This window comes from Lingula anatina, chromosome 8, assembly GCF_051362555.1.
Source record: "Lingula anatina isolate TDL-2025a chromosome 8, LinAna3.0, whole genome shotgun sequence".
Classification (NCBI taxonomy): domain Eukaryota; kingdom Metazoa; phylum Brachiopoda; class Lingulata; order Lingulida; family Lingulidae; genus Lingula; species Lingula anatina.
In genome coordinates, this window is record NC_141774.1 from 18,280,534 (window position 1) to 18,303,249 (window position 22,716).

Sequence of the window (22,716 nt, forward strand, 5' to 3'; positions counted from 1 at the left end):
TCTCAGTAGATTGCTGTCAGCTAAACCGGCTTAAATGTCTGTCCCCCTACTAAATGCTGTACGGGGGTAATTAACTTTTGTGTGCACTAGGCTCCCGGAAGCTGACAGCAATCTAGCGTGAACCCCCAGGGAGTTAGGTCGATCCAGATGGATCGATCTAAATCTGTGGGAACCCAGTCTATCTGATGATCGCTGAACATACTGCTCTACATACAGAGTTGCCAACATCACAGCCCTCCAGATGCATATATTTATTGTCTGCTGTCATATTTACAATAGAAACAAGGGGAGTCTCCCCTAATTATACACAGAATACACAGAAATCTGCACATGGCCCTCACAGTTTGAAATTGTTACTCCTGCCATTAACTTAATGTTCTTATAAGACCTTTGCTTGTGTGGTACATTTAGCCTGTAACTATTTAATAGCCTGCCAGAGGTACGAAACAACTTTCCACACATCAACTGTAGTTTTAAAGAAAATTCAGAAATGATGCTTAGGTTACATCCCCATAGAGTCTATGAGAGACAGATTACTCGTCAGAAGGTCCAGTAGGTGTATCTATGTTCATTCTGAGTTTAATTATAATTTCCAAACCCTGAATTCAAAGTCATTTAGGAATTCGTACATCCCATCTAAGTGTAAACAACTGATACATGTACATTTTTGTGTGCAAGAACAAACAAGATTCCAATCCTTACAATTTACAAGTCAAATCCACAAAGACTGATCTAAAATATGGACCTTGTCACTCCGGAGAGTTGGTTTTCGTCAGCCAATCGCCTGAAAGGTATGCGATGCATGCGCCACCTGCGTACGATCCCCCTGGAGGTCCCAGTTACAACGCACCGTGCTACAATTCTAATGGGGTTTGAGTTCCGTGGCAGTTCGGCAATCTCCTCGTCTGCTACATGCTGGAATGGATTAAAAGAAAATTTTGCTCAAATGAAGTTATGGTAATGGCCCCATTCAGAATAGAGTACTTACTGATCTTCTGACTACATGGCCGACCCCACTTCAAAAGTGATGCCAAAAATTCCATGATAGTCTCCCGGTCTCCACGGGAATCAGGGGCATCACTTTTGAAGTGGGGTCGGCCATATTTAGTCGTCAGGATTGCTTAGAACTCCGATCATCTGTTCTGAATGGTCCCAATGACTAAGACTCTATTCCCATAGATTTTAGATCGATCTATCCCCGCGGGGAGTCTCACTAGATTACTTTCAGATAATCCGACTTAAATGTCTGTCCTGCCTACTACAAGCTGTAAGGGGTAATTAACTTTCGTGTTCGCCCGGCTGACAGCTATTTAGCGTGAACCCCCAGGGAGTTAGGTCGATCTAAAGTAGGTCATTTTAATCTATGGAAATGGGGTGTAAATCTTTTCAATGGGCAAAAATTATCAAATTTCAATTATGTAATTTTACAATCACTAAAATTGTATAAATTTCTATATGGCATTTGTGGTGTTTTTACTATATAAAATATAACTACAAAGTAACCTATTTTTGAATTTTGTTGCTACCACTCACAAGGAAGGTTCCAATTTTAAGAAATTATAACTAAAAGAATACAGTGCCCGTAAATTCAAAAGTTTGACCTATTAAAAATTGACTAATAATCATATTTTTAAAAATATTAATGTTGATTCTTTAAGGAGAAAATATTAGCATTTAATTTTGGTCTAAGAATCCATATCAGCAAACCATTACATGATACTGTGCAAGACAAGTGTTCACATATGGCTGATAGCCATGGAATTGGTATGTAGAACATGGGCCTTAGTAGTGGGCATGCAAATTTGCTAGGGTTATCACACTTCTCTAAGAGGTATATGCAATAACTGTTTTGTATAAACCAATTCTATTCAAACAAATATTACATAAAAATTACAATGTGTGACTGTTATATTTAATGAATATATGGACAAAAATTTTAAGTCGGAAAAGTTTGGACCAATGTTTGGGCTGAAGTTCTTCTTATGAAAAGGGCTCCTTGCAGTTAATTGAATTGCAAAGTACTGATTGTCTTTGATTGTGTTAGATGTCCTCTCTCTCTCTCTCTCTGTATGAGAGAGAGAATGAGAGTAAGGATTATGGGGGAGAGAAAGAAGAAATGAGGGATGAAAAGAAGGAAAGAGCAGATAGGGGGCAGAGTACGAGAGAGTTGGAGGAAGGGAAGAGTGAAGGGGGGTGCAGAAACACACTCAAACTAGCATAAATATGGCTTAATATTTATACTGAATTTGGTTAATTAACACTAAAAAAAACTATACCAACCCTTATTTCCTTTGGCAAAATGGTATTTTTTCGTATGCAGTTCAATCGTAATCTGTCACTGTAACCCGTTTTCACAGTTTCCCTCCTTTTGGCATCTTTCATCACAGCCCATTTGACATAGTGACTGCGTACTGGGGTTACACAAGTACTTTGATGTGGTGGTTCCTCTAAAATCCTTCCACCCAGTACACACACCTAATTATATATAATTACAAACTCATGATTCAAACTAGTCTTCATTCACATATACTCAAGACTTTAAAAATGTTTGACTTTTTAAGTAAACTAATTATTAACTAAGTTATCTATTACATGCATTTAACCCATCTATTTATTCAAACAATGTTAGGTTGGTGGACTGCTTTTCCCATGCAGCCCTAGAACTACGCCTTAGCTGTCTGGGTAAATCATAACTTATGAAATTATTCACTTCAAAAGCAATCACCGAGAGATTATTTTACAATGGCGAATCCAGGAGATGGTAGTACGGTAGGGGTGGGGGAGAACGACCCCCCCCCCCCCCAAACAGATTGCCGACTCTTTCTTCCCACCCAACCACATAACAAGCAAATTGACTTAACTAATTTCTTTTCATCACTGTGGTCTACACACTGCAAATGAAGTTAATAATATCTTCGTCTGCCGATTCAAATTTGCCAGGACGAAACGTCGAGAGCCCAAAACCCCAGCAAAACCCTGGATCCGTCAGTATTTCATTATATCCCCTGTACTATAATCTTAAACAAATTCTCAAAACAAAAAACAGACATAAAAGAGACACCTGTTTGGAAGGAAAGGACAAAACTCTGCTGGTCAATACGTTTCTCAACGTGCGAACACCCAGCACGGGGGCCGCCATTTTGGTATTCTTTCTAATAACCACACTCCCTCCTCTGTAAATGACCAGGTATTGCATCATCTTTCATCACCTCGTTTGATGACGCGGAGTATTGCCAAATATATAGATAAAGCTTTTTGACCTAGATAAAACGCTTGGCCATGAATCGAATATTTTGTTTCCATTTGTTTTTTAAATAGTATGAAGGATAACAAAATGCACTGTTAACCTCATTTTATTTTTAGAGCATATTTTCCATATTTATAATGAAAATAATAATGATGATAAATATTAATATATTTAAAGTTTTAAATCCAATTATGCTCAATTAATTTTTTGCAATAAAAATTAAAGAATATAAAATACACGCAAAAGAAAAAGAAAAGAATTGATAAAAATATTAACCAGTTCAAATTATGAATAACCAAGCAGCACGTTGTTGCATCAAGTCATTTTAAACAGTAATATTTTTAAAAATTCAAGAATCATAATTTTTAATTGGTTTTTATTTTTATCATTTTTTTATAGATATTTCTTTGATTCCTTTTCCAAAGCATACAGAGCACTTTCATCGATTTACTTTCTGTACGCCAACGTTGTAGTAAAAAAATAAATAAAAAGAAATAAAGTATAATTAAGATAATGTAAAATAATCTAAATACTTTTGCTGGAGGCTGATCATCCACTTTATCCAATGTCTTATGCTGATGCAGTATAATACGGCCATGCATATAGGCCCCTATGTAACTTTTTAAATTCCGTGTTTAATTGTTTTTTATATAATCATTCCATACAGAAATAAGTCAAGTTCATTTGAAATCATGAAAACAATTGATTGCAGTTTCATTCAAGACATGTTGTTAACAGGTGTTTGTAGACACAGAAATGTCCCATGAAATGAGGCCTACTTTAATATTTTTAAAAAGGGTTTTTTAAATTATTATTTTTATTTTTTTTAATTATGATTTTTAATTATTATTAAAAAATATTGATCTAGACTTGAACAAAGAAGTGGCAGGTCTATGATTTTAAAGAATAAACGGAGACGAGGTTTTTATGGAAGTAAAACGAAGACGATAATCGAGCCACGACGCTGTATAGTGAAGAATAGACACACATGCAGCTATGTTCTTTCATTCAAAATACATCTTTGCTAATATCCAGTCCAGGATTTTTTCCCTCCAATTCGAATTCTTCTACTGGCTCACAGTCTAATACATGACCCGTCCCTGCACTTGAATACTATGTTTTATCCCGTAGAACATTCAGAGCATTCCATATGTATACAGAATATATATATATTGGCATCAGGTACTCGTATTTGAGGGGTTTTATCGTTTTTTGAGGTACTGACTGGGAAAGACGTACGTACACTGTAGTTTATAATATAGACACAGAATAATAGCTTTGGAACATTTTAAACGCGCCCGGATAATATAGGCCTACCTTTCGATTATGTGTTCCGTTGACTAATCATCACCGTAAATTAACAATAAAATAAGGGTGTCGATAAGGAAGCTATAGATGACTTTTAATCCAATTTTTTTCACTGCGATGAAGTCTCAGCGATGGAGCATACATGGTTACCTACATGAGAGCATGTCTTCGGATGGTCTTGATACGCAACCAAAGAAAAGAAATAAACGAAAAAAAAAAGAAAGCAAAGAGAACAGGTTTATGTGGACGATTTTGGACGTGATATGTGCTGGAATAGTACTGAAATTAAATTACCAGGAAAATAAATTTTGCCACATGAATGTATTATGGAAAATCTCTGCATGTACCGGCATTCATTAACCTATAGGGCCATTGTTCATATCGCTTTCATCGACATAGTAACAATTTTCTTTATTTCGAATCCTTTCACAAAATAAATAAATAAATAAATAAACAAATAAGATATTGTCAAAGCAAAATCAAAGCATTTTGTCACGGGTTAATATTCATATCTAAAATAATTTTGATACGCAGCTGACAGCGGTCTGTGACGTTCTAAACAAAGTTTGGGGCATCTCTATAATTAATAACGATTACGGTCAAACCGGCCAAACGAGTCCCTCATAATTAAGTGTTGATGCAATCCACGTGCACCTGCGAAATAATTGAAAGTTTATCGCGAACAAATGTACCATAAAATGGTAATTATATGCGCAGGGCCAACGACGCTAATTTAATCTGATAAGGTCCCTTGTGTGTGTGCGGAATTGGATGCAAGAGCAATATCAAAGAGGCTGCTCGCTGTTCGGTGTTGTTATCTATATTCACCGCTCGTGTGTCTAGTCTGTGTTACGTGAGCAGAGCCGACGTAGACCATGCGTGGCTTCTTAATGTTCACGCTTCCACTCGTCACGTGTTTTGCCCAATACGGAGTGTTTTCAAGTGTACCGGGGGTGGGGGTGGGGGGGTAGGGAGATTTTTATGGAACGGATCCGAAGCTTTAGGATAATGCAAAAAAACCTGCCTTAATTGGCATTTTTTATTCGAGCACAAATGGTGTATAAAACAATATTGGATATGTTTTGATGTGTGTGTGTGTGTTATAGAGGGTTATCCCCCTCGTTGACTAGTGGCTGCTGACAGGCAATCGTCATGGAGATTTTGTCAAAAAAAAAAAAAAAACGCTGAATTAATTATAGGCCTATAGGCCATTGCTAATTGGCCTATATATCACTCGACTTTCAGTTATTGTGCCCTGTTGCTTAAATCTGCTGAAAAACACCATTTTTGTTACACAGAGAATCCCCCTCCACCCCCCCATCCCACCCACCCTCCGCCAAAAATGAGCTATCCCCACGGCATCCCTGCCTAGCCCTCGCTGTAGACCCTAGGCTGCAGACATATAATTAATATAGTCACTGTGAATAAAATTGTTTAAATTAAAGAGGTTTATCAGCACACGGGATCAGGTCGCATTCTTTAGTGAACTTCAAGCAAAGGATCTGATAAGGCATTTCAAAAGATAATTTTCTTGTCATCAGTAAATCTCCAGTCCAGTTCTTCTCAGTGTCAGATGTCTTACACTGAGCGCAATTTTATCAGAAGTGATAAGTGATGCTAGGGGCGTGGGTTTACAAAATGGAACAGCAACCCCACGATGCTACCCGAAATATTTGTTTGAACAATTATATAATTTGGCTATTGTTATGGAGAGAAAGGTCCCACTTTTTCACGTATTTTGAAAAGGTAAGGTATTAATTTATCCTTTCTGGGCATTAAAATGAGTTGTTTAAAATTTCTTTTGAGACTACCGGAAACTGGCGGAATGCGTAATCATGCAATTGCTTAGGGGATGACGTCAATTGCAGGTACCCCTCTACTACACGTATATAAAGGAATTTCGCCATTATTCTTTCCTTTTAACCTACTCGTGGCACATAAGTGGTAAGTGTTTGAGGTGATGTTGGGAATCGGTTAAAACCTACTTGTAGAACGTGTCATCTTTCACCATGGTATCGATATTTTTATAGAAGAAAGATCAGAGTACACGTAGATGTTGATATTTTTCTGTGTCGTTGTGATTTTACGCTAAAGTATGACTGTTCAAAATGTAGAAAGTTGCCGGTCATTCATTCCCTCCCAGCTGCCATTTTTACCACGTCGACAAGTTTTCGACCATCATTTTCTAGTCCACGTGTAAAATGGTCAGCAGGGTTTAAAGAATTTTGAATGTAAGACGAATGTTTTCCCTGAAATTCTTCTTAGAATTAGCAGTGTTTGTGACAATTTAAGACGTCGAGTCTTTGTTAGTTTCGGTCACACATTCCTGAGTCACGTGTGTGGAAAATGCCGGTTTTTGTTCGGTATGGACTCTTTCTACAATATAGCTGGTAACATACATCAGGTAGACCTGTTCAATATCTAAAACTTATAGTTTTGGACTAGAAATGTTTTTTTTTTTTTTCAAAATCTATGGTGTGTGCAAGGGTCAAACATAACCACATGTGTGACTACACAACATGAAAAATGATTCATTTTTAAGTCTTTATTTACTCATAAACTATCTATTACATGTTAACTCATTTAGCTTCTCTCAAAACGATTTTTTTTTTTTTTATTTTTTTTTTTTTTATTTATTATTTTTTTTTTTTTGTGAGAAGTTATCTTCATGAAATTTACCTTCTGAAAGGTTTTTGGTACATTTTCATTTTCTTTTTGAATGTATAATAGAAATAACTCCAAATACTTTTGAAGCTCTACAGTCGGTAAGCAAGGTAGAGTGATAAAAAGCACTACTGTTCATCTCATATCATGAATCCAGAATTAAAGAGCAAAAAATAATGGGTCAAGTTGGAATACTGTAAATAATCACTGAAGGTTCATAATGTGATTAAAGTGTGCACTTATTCCTTGTTTATGAATTTTTTTTTATATAGAAATTCTGTATCAATGTTATGACACTAGAATAGGGAAATGTGGGCTTTTTTCCTGATTTTCTGGACTGTTTTTAGCCAGTCTTACCGTTGTTGCCTTTTGTCCTTTCAGGTCGCTTGCTGCATTATTTAATAGCATCTCTTAACAGAGCATCATGCCTAAGGAGAAGACTCACATCAACATTGTTGTCATTGGTCACGTAGACTCTGGCAAGTCTACGACAACTGGCCATCTTATCTACAAATGTGGTGGTATCGACAAGAGACAGATTGAGAAGTTCGAGAAGGAGGCACAGGAGGTGAGGGTCAAATGGTAGCTGTGATGTGTGGGGGTGGGGTAGGAAACTTAAAAAGATTCCAATTATTGGAATGATGCTAGTGATGGTGTGGTGCCTATTTTAAAAATACTCACTAAACAGAAGTCTGTGTAGATAATTTTTCTTGTCAAGGCTAATAAGAGTTTTAAAAGAAAGTGATGAAATGAAGTTTTTCCGTGAAAAGAAAAAGTTGGATAAAGTTGCTGGGGACATGCAGACGTCGCATTGTGATTCCTAGGTAGCTGTAAACTGCTGTTATTCACTTAAAATTGCTGTTGTCATTATTGATGTTTGTTAACTTGCAACCATCATTGAATTAGAGTTGGTTTGGCATTTCAGATGGGCAAGGGTTCCTTCAAGTACGCATGGGTGTTGGACAAGCTGAAGGCAGAGCGCGAGCGTGGTATTACTATTGACATTGCTCTTTGGAAGTTTGAGACCAGCAAGTACGAGGTGACGATTATTGACGCCCCTGGTCACAGGGATTTCATCAAGAACATGATCACTGGCACTTCTCAGGTAAGGAACACACTACTTAGGTAAAAACTTAAAAATTTCATCACTTAAAAATGAACTTACCTCATAATGCATGAATCCAACACAGCAATATTGGGTGACGAACTTTTCAAAATTTTCAAAGTAGCAAAAAATATCCATGGAAAATTGCCTTGCAACAAAATTCAAGGGTTTTACAATAGTTAAGATTCAGAGAATGATGTTATCACATACTTAGTTTGAACAAAATGTTTGAAAACCCAGCCAAACAGCAGTATTTAAGTTATATTTTTACAGTCTGTTCACAAGTCTTGATAAGTGCATTAGTTTTATGATAGAAAGTGGAGGTGCTTGAAAATTATAATTGTTACCAGACAATATTGTGGACTGTGTCCATTGTTGTCTTCTTGCTTCTAAGAATCGTGCAACACATTAGTATCTATAAGGTGTAAGTTTTGAAATTAATTTCTATGGCTCCTTTCTCGTAGGCTGACTGTGCTGTGTTGATTGTGGCTTCTGGCACTGGAGAGTTCGAGGCTGGTATTTCCAAGAATGGTCAGACTAGAGAGCACGCCCTGCTCGCCTTCACTCTAGGTGTGAAGCAGATGATAGTGGGAGTGAACAAGATTGACAGCACTGAGCCACCATACAGTGAGGTGAGAAGTAGGATTTTTTATTATATATATATAACTTCGTGTATTGAAAATACATCTAAATCTTTTGTTCTTTCTAGTTGAGATGCTTTATGGATGTGCAGGCAAAGAATGTTAAACTCATCTTCTTATGATTTTACTTCAGGCCCGTTTTAAGGAAATCTGCACTGAGGTCAGCAACTACCTGAAGAAGGTCGGTTACAACCCCAAAGCTGTTGCCATGGTCCCCATCTCTGGTTGGCATGGTGATAACATGATGGAGCCATCTCCAAATATGTCCTGGTACAAGGGATGGGCCATTGAGCGCAAGGAGGGCAACGCCAAGGGTATGACCCTGCTGGAGGCTTTGGACAGCATCCTGCCCCCCCAAAGACCCACAGACAAGCCCCTGCGTCTTCCCCTCCAGGATGTGTACAAGATTGGAGGTAAGAAGTGGTGACTGAGGAGATCATGTGTGTGAGTGTGTGTCAAAATAATAAGTAAAAAAAAAAAGCACCCTTATGAGACTTTTTCAGGGGCATTCTTGTGGATTGATTACCTGGACCCCTTGCCAATTTCCCTACTTTTCAGTGAGGATTGTCTTGCCCCTAAAAATGAATAAAATACACTTACACCCCATTTCCATAAATTAGATCGACCTTCTTTAGATTGACCTAACTCCCTGGGGTTTCACGCTAAATAGCTGTCAGCCAGGCGGACACGAAAGTTAATTACCCTCTTACAGCTTGTAGTAGGCGGGACGGACATTTAAGTCGGATTATCTGAAAGTAATCTAGTGAGACTCCCCGCGGGGATAGATCGATCTAAAATCTATGGGAATAGAGCCTTAGTGGCAGAACATTCCCTTTGTAGGGACGTTGGAGCCACAAATAGCCATTCTGCACAACATATTGAAAAAAAAATGTTTGAGCGAACCTTTGCTATTGCGGAGAAGGTAAACGCATCTATTTTTTGTCTCCAGGTATCGGCACAGTGCCAGTGGGCCGTGTGGAAACTGGTATCTTGAAGCCAGGCATGGTGGTCACCTTTGCCCCAGCCATGTTGACCACAGAGGTCAAGTCTGTGGAAATGCACCACGAATCTTTGACGGAGGCTCTGCCAGGTGACAATGTGGGCTTCAACGTGAAGAACGTGTCTGTGAAGGAAATCCGCCGTGGCTTCGTTTGCGGTGACTCCAAGAGTGACCCACCCCAGGAAACTGCAGAATTTAAAGCCCAGGTGTGTATATTTTTACATCTTTGTATACAGTGCTTCCCCCACTTTAAAGGAAATGTTGGAAATGAATAAATGCTGTTTGCGAAACCTAAGCTTAAATAAGGTTTAAGATGTGAGTCGAGCATGAATTACAGTAACGCATATAAACAACTGATGTTAGTTTCTAAATATTTGAGTCAACATGCAAAGGGCTAAATGAAATGAATCCCTTCATCAGCCGTAAAATAGCATTAAAACTGCACCTTGAATTTTTGGTTGAAAATTGACCTATTTATTGTCCCAGTTATACATGACACAGAAAAAAAAATACCCCTTATAATAATATTCAGGTAATGTTACAAAGTGCTTTGGCATTTCCCCAAATATAATCAAGACCTACTTAGTACATCTTTAAGGAATTCTGGGTTTTCTGTTAAATGATAAAGGGGGGGGAGTTGATGGGCTTTCTTATGCTAATATCCCACCCTGGCTGTTCCCAATTAGACTGATAATCAGGTTATCATTTTGTTATTATATTCTAGGTTATTGTTTTGAACCACCCTGGCCAGATCAATGCTGGCTATGCCCCAGTTATTGACTGTCATACCGCACACATCGCCTGCAAGTGGTCAGAATTGCAGGAGAAGATCGATCGTCGTAGTGGTAAAAAGCTGGAGGATAACCCCAAATTCCTGAAATCTGGTGATGCTGTAAGTATTTGCGAATTTAATGCTTTTTCAGCATATACTATGGAATGCTTGTGATTGAATTTGAAAGAGAATTTTCTTAAATGGTAATGAAAATGTTAATCAAGTGCCAAAACAACCATTGCTCAGAAGAGTTTCCAATTTCAGCCGAGTTTATCTTCCCAAAAATATTTGTGAATTTTAATCGCCTTTTGTCGTGGTTTAGATGAGCACTTTTCAATCCCTAGTTCATCTGTAACACAATTTATAAGGTTCATCGGTATTTTGTAACACAATTGATAACTTTCACCATTTTTTTTTTTCGATGCAGGGTATCGTGAACATGATCCCCTCCAAGCCTTTGTGCGTGGAGGCCTTCTCCAACTACCAACCTCTCGGGCGTTTTGCCGTGCGTGACATGAGGCAGACCGTCGCTGTCGGCGTCATTAAGGAGACAAAGAAGAAGGAAAACACCGGCAAGATGACCAAGGCCGCCGAGAAGGCCACCAAGAAGAAGTGACAGGCATCCTCCACGCTCGCCACAGTCTCTGAAGAGAAGAGAACCTTTGATGATGATGATGATACCACAGCTATTATTGTAACTAAGATCCAACCACCACGATTTTCTAGGACAATGCCATTTAAATTGAAAACACCGTGCAGCAGTGTAAAAATGAATCGGGATACCGAAGATGAAAGAGATGATGAGAACTATTCTTTAGGAAAAGGAACCTTGTGTGCCTCGGCGCCATGCGTTGTTGAGGCAACCGTTTTGAACCATCTTTTGTTCTACTGGAAGTCTTTATTTCAAAGACTTGACTTTCAATTTAATTTAAGTTGGCCTCTCTGGTTACTTAGGTCTAAGTCTCACTGGAAGGAGGTCAGAAGGAAAAGACCGTACCTAAACTTAGTTCTTAAAACGGCTTTAAATTGAAAACATTTTTAAAGCATTTCATTTCTTTTCCAGCAACAGACTTTGATTCAGGAAACGCGATACGAGTAGCGATTACATTTATTCACCCAGATGCAGGTGTTTTACTTTACTAAAAAAGAAAATGAAAATAAAAATCTTACTTAATAACTAAGGGGTTTGTGTTCGTAAATACAGAAAGCACGAGCGGATATTTAGACTATAAAGGTATAGGTCATCATTTGCTAAATTTAGATGTCCATCTGCAACAACAAGAAAAAAATTTCAAACATCTACTTAATTTGAAAATGGGCAACTGAGTCGTACAGACACGTAGTAAGAAACCCATCGAGCATGCTTCCTTGTTACCTCCGTCGAGGTTGTCTTCACCCCTGTTTGTCATCAAAATAACTCTGTTATGAACCGATTTTGATGAAATTTTCAGGGTGGGTGGGAAATGGATTAACTTATAAGGTTTTTGGTGGTGATCCGGATCAATAATAAGCAAAAATCGCTGCCTTGGTAGAGGTCTGCGCTCTCGGAGTGCTTTTCTAGTTTGTTGCATGCAACTCTTTTTCATCTAATAAGTAAGGTATTCGTAGACAATCTAAGTATTCACTATAACCGTGCAGCCGTCGACTTGACTAAAATCGACGTTTTTTCTGAAGATGAATGTAAGACTGCCTAAATTTTACTAATACATCAAAATCGCATCGAGGTCTACGACTGCGTTGAAAGAGCAGTACATATGAAAAATAAAAATTTGTAGATTAAATTCTATAAGAAATTCTGTACTGTAGTCCTCTCAAAACGAAGTGGGAGGTCGCAAATCTGACCCTCGTTCGTTACTTTTGGCCAGTAGATATCACATAAAATCGTCCCAAAACGTTGATAGTTTACGCTTTCTTTGCTTTTTACCTCACAGACTCGATTTTGTAAGGAATTGCATGATGTAAAAATTCCAACGTAAGCCGCTGACTCCTACGGGTCACCAAATACATTCTACTACTGCGAGGTCCCATAGTTATTACATTTTGAAGGCATATGCAACTAGCATCAAACTAAAAAGAAAAGGATTATAAACATAAGAAACACTTTTAAAAGTCTGATATTGGTTTTTAGCAACAACGCCCCCTCCCCCTCCCCCGCGCGCGCGCGCGCACACACACACGCACACGCCTCTTTGTCCACATTTTACTGGAGATCACAACTCCGCACTTATATATCACAGCTCCGCAGTAAATGAACAACTTTCGTCTCGCAATCGGCATGGGGGAATCACACGGAGTGTAAAAGAAAGAAAGAATGGTATTGTGCAAGTTTTTCGCTCAGGGATATTGCAGATATGGAGACAGCTGCAGGTTCGAACACCAAAAACCGGGTATGGAAAGTATTAAAGTAGTAATTATAGCAAAAACAGACAGTAATAGCAGCCAGAAAATCAGTGGGATGTAGTACAGCTCGGGGGATTCATGTGTTACGCAGTAAAATAAAAGTAGAAAGTGGACTACTAGCTTTAACAGAATATTTAGTCATAAAAAAATATAAATTTTTGACGTTTTCAAATGTGGATCGTACCAGTATGTTTGGTAGGCAGGGTAGTGTGCTTATTAGGCTAGAGACTTAAAAATTTTACACGCGAATCGATAGCTACATATGTAAATATGAATAAACCACTTTAATTTTCTTTTATCTCTTGTTTTATCTATATCGATTTGATCAAAAGTGATTTAAGTTTTAGTGACGCTGTGTCAGTCATTTTTTCAGAAACCACCTTTAAGATTTTCACTTTCAACCTTTTATAAATTGTCAAAACAATATGGCAGCACATGGACATAATAAGAGAAGGACGAGTAACGCGGAGCGAGATCAAAGGATAATCGGCTTAACGTTAGCTCTTCGCGAAACCATGTGCGTTCGGATCACACGACCTCCCGTACAGGTAGCGAGCATATCGCAGTTGTCGATGACTTTTTGTGTCATTTGGGCAGGTAGTTCGCGATAACGTGAGTCAATCTTTCGGGTGGATGAGACAATAATATTATAGAGATGAAGTATAAGTACAATTTGTTCTGTCAATTTGGAAACTATGTGAGAATTTGATATGTTTATTCATGGAGGAATTCAAAATGCCCTATGTGGTAAAGGCAATCTTGTTTGTTGTCGTAAAATGAGCATTCAAAATTGTACAATTGTAGTGTAGTATACTTGTTTTCAACTATGATCCGATTGGAAAATATTTTTTGTGTCAAACTTTTCTCTCTATGTGAGAAATTAGCCTGAGACGCGGCAATAATGAAACCTTCAATCGTGTCTTGAATTAAAATGACACAATTCCTCTCCGATTTATTCAACTCGCTGACATCGTTTTAGGTCTGGTATTTTTTACGTACGAGTTAGATAAAGGTGGCATTTACACTGATGTGTGCTATATGAAGGTGCACTTGTGGGCCTTTTAATATTCTTTTATCAAAATTGACATTAAAACTGCTCTGAAGTATACATATATTAACACATTACCGGCTACGATCTGCTCCATTCTGAGAATGATAATTATTATTTTATAAACTTTCAATATGGGCTCTCGTTGCAATATGGCACCACAGACGCATTCGTTACGCACAAAAACGCACTTGTGGGCCTTTTAATATTCTTTTATCAAAGTTTACGTTAAAACTGCTCTGAAGTATACATATATTTACACATTACCGGCTACGATCTGCTCCATTCTGAGAATGATAATTATTATTTTTTATTTTTCAATATGGGCTCTCGTTGCAATATGGCACCACACACGCATTCGTTACGCACAAAAACGCACTTGTGGGCCTTTTTATGTACAGACACAGATGTGTCTGTACATATTGCCATCACCTGCGTCTGTCGTCGCCGATGCCGATGCCGATGCCGATGCCGATGCCGATGCCGATTCCGTCGCCGATGCCGTGCACTTTCCTTGTAAACACGATAAGTGGAGGACAGTTTTACTTTTTGGCTTTATATTTACAGAGCTGATGAATATTCATAAAACGCAGGTCAAGTTCGAAAATCAGCATGATCGGGCCATTATTGTAGAACTTATGCTGTTTTTTCACTTTTCAGCATATATGCAACCCTGTAAACACATTTTAAGGAACACCGTTAGGCCTGTTGTCATGAAACTCACAGGAGTAATCAATCTTACTAAAACGCAGGTCAAGTTCGAAAATCGGCATGATCGGGCCATTACTTTAGAAGTTATGCTGTTTTTTCACATTTCCTCAGATTCAATTCTTAGGCATGTTAACAGTCTTATTATTTTACTAATAAGATACATAAAAGTGTTTGTTTGACATTTCCTGAATCTTTACAAAATTGTTAGTTGATTATGTAAAAATGATGGTAAACTTGTTATCGTGTATTGTGTAATAAAGTGTCAAAAATGGAAATAAACTCATATCATTGCAGTTTGTCAGATGCAATCATTCACTATGTTCAGAATCTCAGGATGGAGGAAATTGGACATTTAACACTGTTGTATTGATATTTTTCCCATCTCATCAATTTTCTTAGTTGATCGTATAAAAATGGCAGTAACCTGTTAATTTTGTTTATGTTAAAAAAATTGTTAAAAATGGAAAAAAAACATTTCAGAACAGTGCTGTCTTGTTTACATTTTGGCATTTTCAAGTTGTGACTTTGAAGTTCCATGGGCCTGAAGACCTTTGCTAGTCACATTTTCTGAATATCCATGATACTAATATTTTATTATTAAAAATTGATGGTCATTAAGCTGTTTAACATTATGTAATATTGCATCAAAATTTGAAAAAAACTTATTTTGGGCACTGCTCCCATGATGACCATTTAAGGAAAACCATGTCACTTACTGTTCTCAAACAGTACAGTAAATATGTACAGATGTGTCTGTACATATTGCCATCACCTGCGTCTGTCGTGGCTGGCGTTGCCGTCACTGTCACTGTCACTGTCGCCGTGCACTTTCATTGTAAACGCGATAAGTGGAAGGCAGTTTTACTTTTTGGCTGTATATTTACAGAGCTGATGAATATCCATAAAACGCAAGTCAAGTCCGAAAATCAGCATGATCGGGCCATTATTGTAGAACTTATGCTGTTTTTTCACTTTTCAGCATATATGCAACACTGTAAACACATTTCAAGGAAAACCGTTAGGCCTGTTGTCATGAAACTCATAGGAGTAATCAATCTTACTATAACGCAGGTCAAGTTAGAAAATAGGCATGATCGGGCCACTATTTTAGTTATGCTTTTTTTTTTTTCACTTTTCAGCATATATGCAACACTGTAAACACAAAATAAGAAAAACAGATAGGCCAATTGTCAGTAAACTCACAGGAGTGGTCATTCCTGCTAAAACGCAGGTTGAGTTTAAAAATCAGCTTAATTGGGCCATTATTTTGAAGAAATGCTGTTTTTTCACATTTCCTCAGATTTAATTCTTAGGCATGTTAACATGCATGTTTCATTATTTAATTAGTAAGATAAGTAAAAGTGTTTGTTTGGCATTTCCTGCATCTTTACAACATATGTAAAAATGATGGTAAACTTGTTATCTTGTATTGTGTAATAAAGTTTCAAAAAATGGAAATAAACTCATATCATTGCAGTTTGTCAGATTCAATCATTGACATTCACTATGTTCAGAATCTCAGAATGGAAGAAATTGGACATTTAACACTGCTCTATTGATATTTTTCCCATCTCATCAATTTTTTTAGTTGATCATATAAAAACGGCAGTAAACTGTTAATTTTGTTTTATGTTAAAAATTGTTAAAAATGGAAAAAAAAAATTCAGAACAGTGCTGTCTTGTTTACATTTTGGCATTTTCAAGTTGTGACTTTGAAGTTCCATGGGCCTGAAGACCTTTGCTAGTAACATTTTCTGAATATCCATAATACTCATCATTATGCTGTTAAACATTATGTAATATTGCATCAAAATTTGAAAAAAAAAAAAACTAATTTGGGCACTGCCCCCATGATGACCATTTAAGAAAAACCATGTCACTTACTGTTCTCAAACTTACAGGAAAGAAACATGGGACTAAAATACAGCTTCAGTAGGCAATGCAGTCTGTTTGGTAATTCTTACTGCCAGTTAAACAGTTTTTTTGTGAAAATTTAATTTTTCACATATTGGCATTTTCAAGGTGTAACTTTGAAGTTCCACGGGCTTGAAGACCCATGCTAGTCACATTTTCTGAAAATCCATGTATATTTTATTATTAAAAATTGACGGTCATTATGCTGTTAACCATTATGTAATATTGCATCAGAATAGAAGAAAACACAATTTTGGGTGCTGCTTGAGCATAATTAAAATTTGATGTTGAATTTGCAGTTTAACATAATGTACTTTTGCATCAGAATTGACAGTAGCCTATTTTGTGCATAGTTATTTCCTGTTTTTTGTCTGTACATTTGACAGCTTTGCTGCCTTGTAATATTCTTTTATCAAAGTTGACATTAACACTGCTCTGAAGTATATATATATATATATATATATATTTACACATTACCGGCTACAGTCTGCTCCACTTTGAGAATGAAAATTAATAGTTTTTCATCTTTAAATTGGAGTCCCTATACAGCATTGAGACGATTGACAAACGCCCTCATTGGTCTTTTAATTCAAGTATAAATGTGGACATGTACACATGCAAACTTCGTGAATATATTTACTTGGGTAATGGTCATAAAAGTGGACCTTGATCACAACTCACCTCTGTAATTGGCTTGCTACATTGCATTATCTTGTTATCAGATACGTTTGGATAGCACCTACCTGGCTTTATTAATCAACATGCTTTTAAACCAGTTATATATCAGTTCGACATATATCAATACAATCTTGGAAACGATAACAAGTATAGACAAAGGCCAGAGCCCGTTTTAATTAGGTAACAGGAAAAAGAAACTGAAAACCCGAAACAAATTTCCACTTGTTGACGCAAGTCTATGTGCTAGCAATTACAAGATGGAGGCAATGCTGTGTCATAGCAACCACGAGGGACCGCGAGAAATTGCGTTATCCATGCAATAGAACAAAAGGATTTCAATGAGGCACACCGCGCGCTACCTTGATAATAAGTTGTTCAGGCTCCCGTGGAGCTATCAAAACAGCTTATCTGAGACAATGGGCGAATGTTTACCCGAATGCACATAGCTTCAAAGGAAGATGCCGCGTTACTCGTCCTTCTCTTATTATGTCCATGGGCAGCACTAGCTAGCTGTTTTTAGTCATGTTTCATCACAAGTTCAAATCAAGAATCAGAAGTTGTGAAGCAGCATGCAATATGTAAACATGGGTAGAAATCTGATATTCTGGGGTTAATATTTATGGCAGTTTGTGTAAACAAACAACTAGCCCCACCCATTATAACCTGTGCTTCTTAACAGTAGTAACAATGATTTACAGGTAACATTAACATGTCCACAGTGTTTGCCTCTTAGGAAAAATAGTTGCTGGACCAAAAGTCCAGCCATCTTGAAAAGTAGCTGGACTGAATGTCTGCCGGGTGGGAAAACTTTTCAGCCCATTCTGAAAGTTGTCAGCCCCGGGCAGACGGTCCAGCCTTAATTTCTAACACTGCATGTCCATATATATAAGTACGACCAGGTGTAGTAGTGGATACAGCATAGACAGTCATGTGTTATGCAGTTAGTAATTGGGAAAGTGACTTAGCGTTGCAGGATATTTAGCCATAAAATATGACATCTGCCATTTCCAATTGTGGATGGTATACCTTTAAGTTTTCATAAAATGATTTATTTATCACAACAGGTCAGGGTGGTGGAAGAGGTGGAAGTGGCAAATCTGTCTCTTTTCATGATACCTTTGGCCAGAATCAGAATCCATTTAAATGGCTTGGGCAAGGACAGCGGCAGGACGGCCATCAGGGCCAGGGAACCTCTCAGCTACCCACGGCAACAAAGGACCTCAGTCCTACAGAAATAATGTAATTATGTAGTCCTGCAGTAAATGTCCAACTTCTCTTGCAACCTTCACTAAGCTGGGTGTCCCAAAAGGCTCATCCCCAGTCAAAGTATTGTTGTACATAGTCTGATCCTACTTTGATAGGACTCTTGCTAAAAGCAATCAGTATAACAGGGCACCTCCTGGCGCCGAGTTGAATACAGAAACTGGTGATTTTATGAGTACATTGGAAGTTAATTTGAAGCAAGAGGAAGTATGTTAATCTGACTATTCAGTGATCGAGAGTCTTGGCAAAGTTGAACTGATCTACGTAAACGATACTTTCACTGGGAATTAGACTTACGTCATGTATGGAAATTTAACTATTCATTAGGTCCTATACAATATGTATTAATTTTCAAAAATATTTATTTGTCATTTACATTTATATTATTTAGTACCAAAAATTTTAGCGACACTGATTCATATCACAAATAGTGGAAATCACTTTGAAGATGCTCTTTATTAATGTTTCTGTTAAATATTTTTCAGGGATTTGATATCCAAAGAGATGACCGTTTGGGAGACCAGTAAGATGTGGCCCTTCTCTTGCTATACTTACAGCAAGGAGGAACCGTCTATATCAGGTAGGTTACTGTCCAGTAAAGTTGCAGAATTAGCAGAAAATACAAAGAGTTAAACAAATGAATTGTTTATTCAGCAATCCATGTAGAGTACCTAAAATATTAAATTTATTTTAATTGGTAAATCCATTCATACTAGTTGCTTTAAAAATTGATCTGGGAAATATGTTAATTTGAGGGTATGCATGATGGAAGAAGTAAGGAAAAGACGATCAAAACTTTGATTGTGTTTCTTGCTTCATGTTACGAAAGAATCCCCTTCTACAATCCAGTATTTTCCTTTTTCCAAAAACCCTCATGTAGTTGAGATGTTTCAATGCCCATGGAACACTTGAAATTTTCTAATTTGAATTTTTTCCAGGCTTTTCTGATTTCTCACCAGAAGAGCTGAGATTAGAGGGATACCAAGCCAGAGCAAATGGAACGTGGTCTGCCTATGTAGGTTTTTATTTATTTATTTATTTATTTATTTATTTATTATTTATTTATTTATTTATTTATTTTATTGTAAGGGAATTCATTGTAATTTTTTTTTTGTTGTTGTAATTGACTTATTCTATTTCCCTTTTTTTAATAATAAAAATGTAATAAAAATCATTTATTTTTTTTTTAAAGCATCATTTGAATTGTTAAAATTTAAATGTTATTTGATGTGTAGCAACAGAGAGAGTCAGAACTTGCACGTGAGTACATGGCGAGGCGACAAGAATTCAAGAAACCCAATCTCCATGTGAAACAAAAGCTGGTAAGAAGACATCTTGCACTTATTTCCTTACTTCAAACAAAATTATTAAAAGCATTATTTGTGGAACTATTGAAGGCAAAATCTTATTTTCTTAGAGGAAAAAAAATATCCTGGGCAAATCCATTGCTCAACTCATTCCTGCACTTGGATTGAATATGAAGCACCATTTCCAAGTAGATAGCTTGGTTCTTAGGGAATTATGTCTTCTGAAATTTTGGAGGAATAATTGTATTTTGGTGAGATGACGGACCAAAAATGACATATATAATGAATGCAACAAGTGTGATAATAAGACTAGTGCTATTTACGATTTGTACAGTTGACTTGCGATATACAGTTGATTATTTCATTTGATTTTATTCCTGTTTTTATTATTATTATTTATTATTATTGTGTTTCATTCTTTATTTTCTTTCTTTTTGTTGGTTTAAGAAATGTCTATTTTATTTCCAGCTTCAGGAGATTGAGAATGCCAGACAGAAATCCACAAGGTAAGGAAGAATAATGAAGGCGGTTCAAGATAGCCCAAAGTCTTTCTACATAATGTAACCTCAAGTGAGATTTCCCAAGATTAAGGGAGAGTGGGGTCAGAAATAATTGTTGACTAGCAAGTGCAATGGGACAGCAAATAAAAGTTGATAGAATTTAACCAAGGATACTTTATTTGGATGCTTTCTCTAATTTGTACTAAATTACAGTCTATTGCACAGCACTGTGACAATTAGAACTTTTTTGTCTCAAACAATGTTCATCTGACCATATACCTTTGTTTGGGATAATTTCTTTTTCATTGAACAAATTATTCCTGGCTTATCAGAGTTTGGGAATTATTACCTCCGCCAAGGAGGTTATGTTTTTCTTTGCAACGAATTAATCATTCTGGTCATGTTTTAATCTGGAACTATATTTTCTCTTCATTAAACAAGATTCTACCTACCATATGTTTGGTTACTATCTCTAATGTCCTTGTTTCTATCTCTGAAGTGGCAGTGGCAGTACTTTTGGTTCTCCGGGATTCGGAGGCCAGTCTGGGTTGTTTGGGGGAACACAGAGCAGCTCCACTGGCATGACCCAAAGCATATTTGGTGGAGGTCAGACCCAGGGACCATCTGGAACTGCTACTGCCAGTGCTGGACTCTTCGGGGTAGGAAGTGGTGGCCAAGGTGCCAGTGGGGGCACCACGGGACTCTTTGGCAAGCCAAATCCTACTGCGTCAGGGGGACCCGTCACATCTCTCTTTGGAAAACCAACCAGCACCATTTTTGGAGGTTCGTCACCTGGTGTTAACAATAGTAACAATACTGGATTGTTTGGAAAGACTAGCTCTGGTACAGGGCTGTTCAGCTCTTCAAATCAAGGTCAAGGTCTCTTTGGAGGTCAGATAGGGTCACAAGGTCAAGGTCAGTCTGTGTTTGGGGGCCAGGCGACATTTGGTGGTGGTGCTGCCATACAGCAGAGTTCTCTATTTGGAAAACCGCAGGCACAAGTGCAAGGGTTTACGCAGGCACAATCTGGTTCACAACCAACTCAGACTGCATCACACCTAACACAATCAGGAGGTGTTCAGCCCTCTGGGTTTGGCTCACCCTTGTCTCAGCAAGCACAATTAGGAGGACAACTACCACAATCTTATACACAGTCTACAAGTGCTGGACCACATAAATCTAGATACACTCCACTTGACCAGTTAACTGATGAGGAAAAAGAACAGTTTACAGCAGCAAAGTTTACCTTGGGGAAAATTCCCACCAGACCTCCCCCTAAAGAATTGTGCACATAAGATCTCCCCTAGCGTGCACTTTGATAGATGTTGTTATTATTCTTATTAATATTATTATATATATAATTATTTTTCTTGGGGGGGGGGGGGGTATATACCCAGTCCTTTTTGTACCAGGCATAAATAATGAACAGTAAAGATTGTATGAAATATACAGTGTTATGGAAATTCTCTTTTAAACCATTGTTCATCATTTTAAGATAATATTTTGAAAAAATGGCTAGTTTGCACGTTTCGGCCATATCATCCTCACTTTTTATGGTGTGCATGTCACAGTGAAGGTCAGCATATACAAATGATACATTGGTTTCTTCAATTGTCTCATATGATTGCAATCAAGTCTTACATATCCAAGAATTGGTCAAGAGGTCATTTTAGTTCAGTCAGTGCCGAAAGTGACCTAAGTGCTAATAATCTGATTGACCAAAATATGATTGTAAGAATTTTGAAAAATTGCCAGTCAATATGACTGCATATAAAGGACAAAGATTTTATTCTTTTTCATCTTTGAAGTTGTCGAATGAAATAATGTAATTATTTGTCACCCAAGATTCTTGTCTAGGTGAAATTGTACTATTTTCTTTTAAGTTTACTTAAAAGGGAATTTATCTATTTACTTTTTGCCCAACGAAAAATAGATACTATGATCATGAAGGATAATTTTGGCTTCATTATTGTACCACCAGCGTAGGCGCTGGCGGTACACATGGTTTTAGTCCCGACCCGTATGTTCCGCCGGCTCCTGCGGCTCCGCCGCCAAGTCACCGTTACCGCTTCTCCTCCTAGACGGTACGGGCCTCCATACCCATCTCTTGGATTTAGGTCACCTATAATCTCAACTCGTTCCACGTAAAATTTGGGCT

The 22,716-nt window shown here is 37.4% G+C and overlaps 3 protein-coding genes across 3 annotated transcripts; 2 read left to right on the forward strand and 1 right to left on the reverse strand.

Moving 5' to 3' along the window:
* Positions 1 to 236: 236 nt before the first annotated feature.
* On the reverse strand, positions 237 to 3,222 carry LOC106170450 (small ribosomal subunit protein uS14m). The gene is made up of 3 exons (XM_013550308.2): positions 3,062 to 3,222; positions 2,281 to 2,475; positions 237 to 915 (listed from the first exon to the last, which is right to left on the reverse strand). The coding sequence occupies exons 1-3, from the start codon at positions 3,197 to 3,199 to the stop codon at positions 733 to 735; spliced, it is 516 nt and encodes a 171-aa protein (XP_013405762.2). The 5' UTR covers positions 3,200 to 3,222; the 3' UTR covers positions 237 to 732.
* Positions 3,223 to 6,317: 3,095 nt separating this feature from the next.
* LOC106170554 (elongation factor 1-alpha) lies at positions 6,318 to 11,914 on the forward strand. Its single transcript, XM_013550443.3, has 8 exons — positions 6,318 to 6,499; positions 7,601 to 7,787; positions 8,145 to 8,324; positions 8,789 to 8,956; positions 9,099 to 9,378; positions 9,915 to 10,171; positions 10,690 to 10,857; positions 11,165 to 11,914. The coding sequence occupies exons 2-8, from the start codon at positions 7,644 to 7,646 to the stop codon at positions 11,351 to 11,353; spliced, it is 1,386 nt and encodes a 461-aa protein (XP_013405897.1). The 5' UTR covers positions 6,318 to 6,499; positions 7,601 to 7,643; the 3' UTR covers positions 11,354 to 11,914.
* Positions 11,915 to 12,927: 1,013 nt separating this feature from the next.
* Positions 12,928 to 22,513, forward strand: LOC106170448 (uncharacterized). Its single transcript, XM_013550306.3, has 7 exons — positions 12,928 to 13,124; positions 18,553 to 18,727; positions 19,237 to 19,331; positions 19,690 to 19,766; positions 19,987 to 20,073; positions 20,527 to 20,564; positions 21,058 to 22,513. The coding sequence occupies exons 1-7, from the start codon at positions 13,049 to 13,051 to the stop codon at positions 21,851 to 21,853; spliced, it is 1,344 nt and encodes a 447-aa protein (XP_013405760.2). The 5' UTR covers positions 12,928 to 13,048; the 3' UTR covers positions 21,854 to 22,513.
* Positions 22,514 to 22,716: the final 203 nt, after the last annotated feature.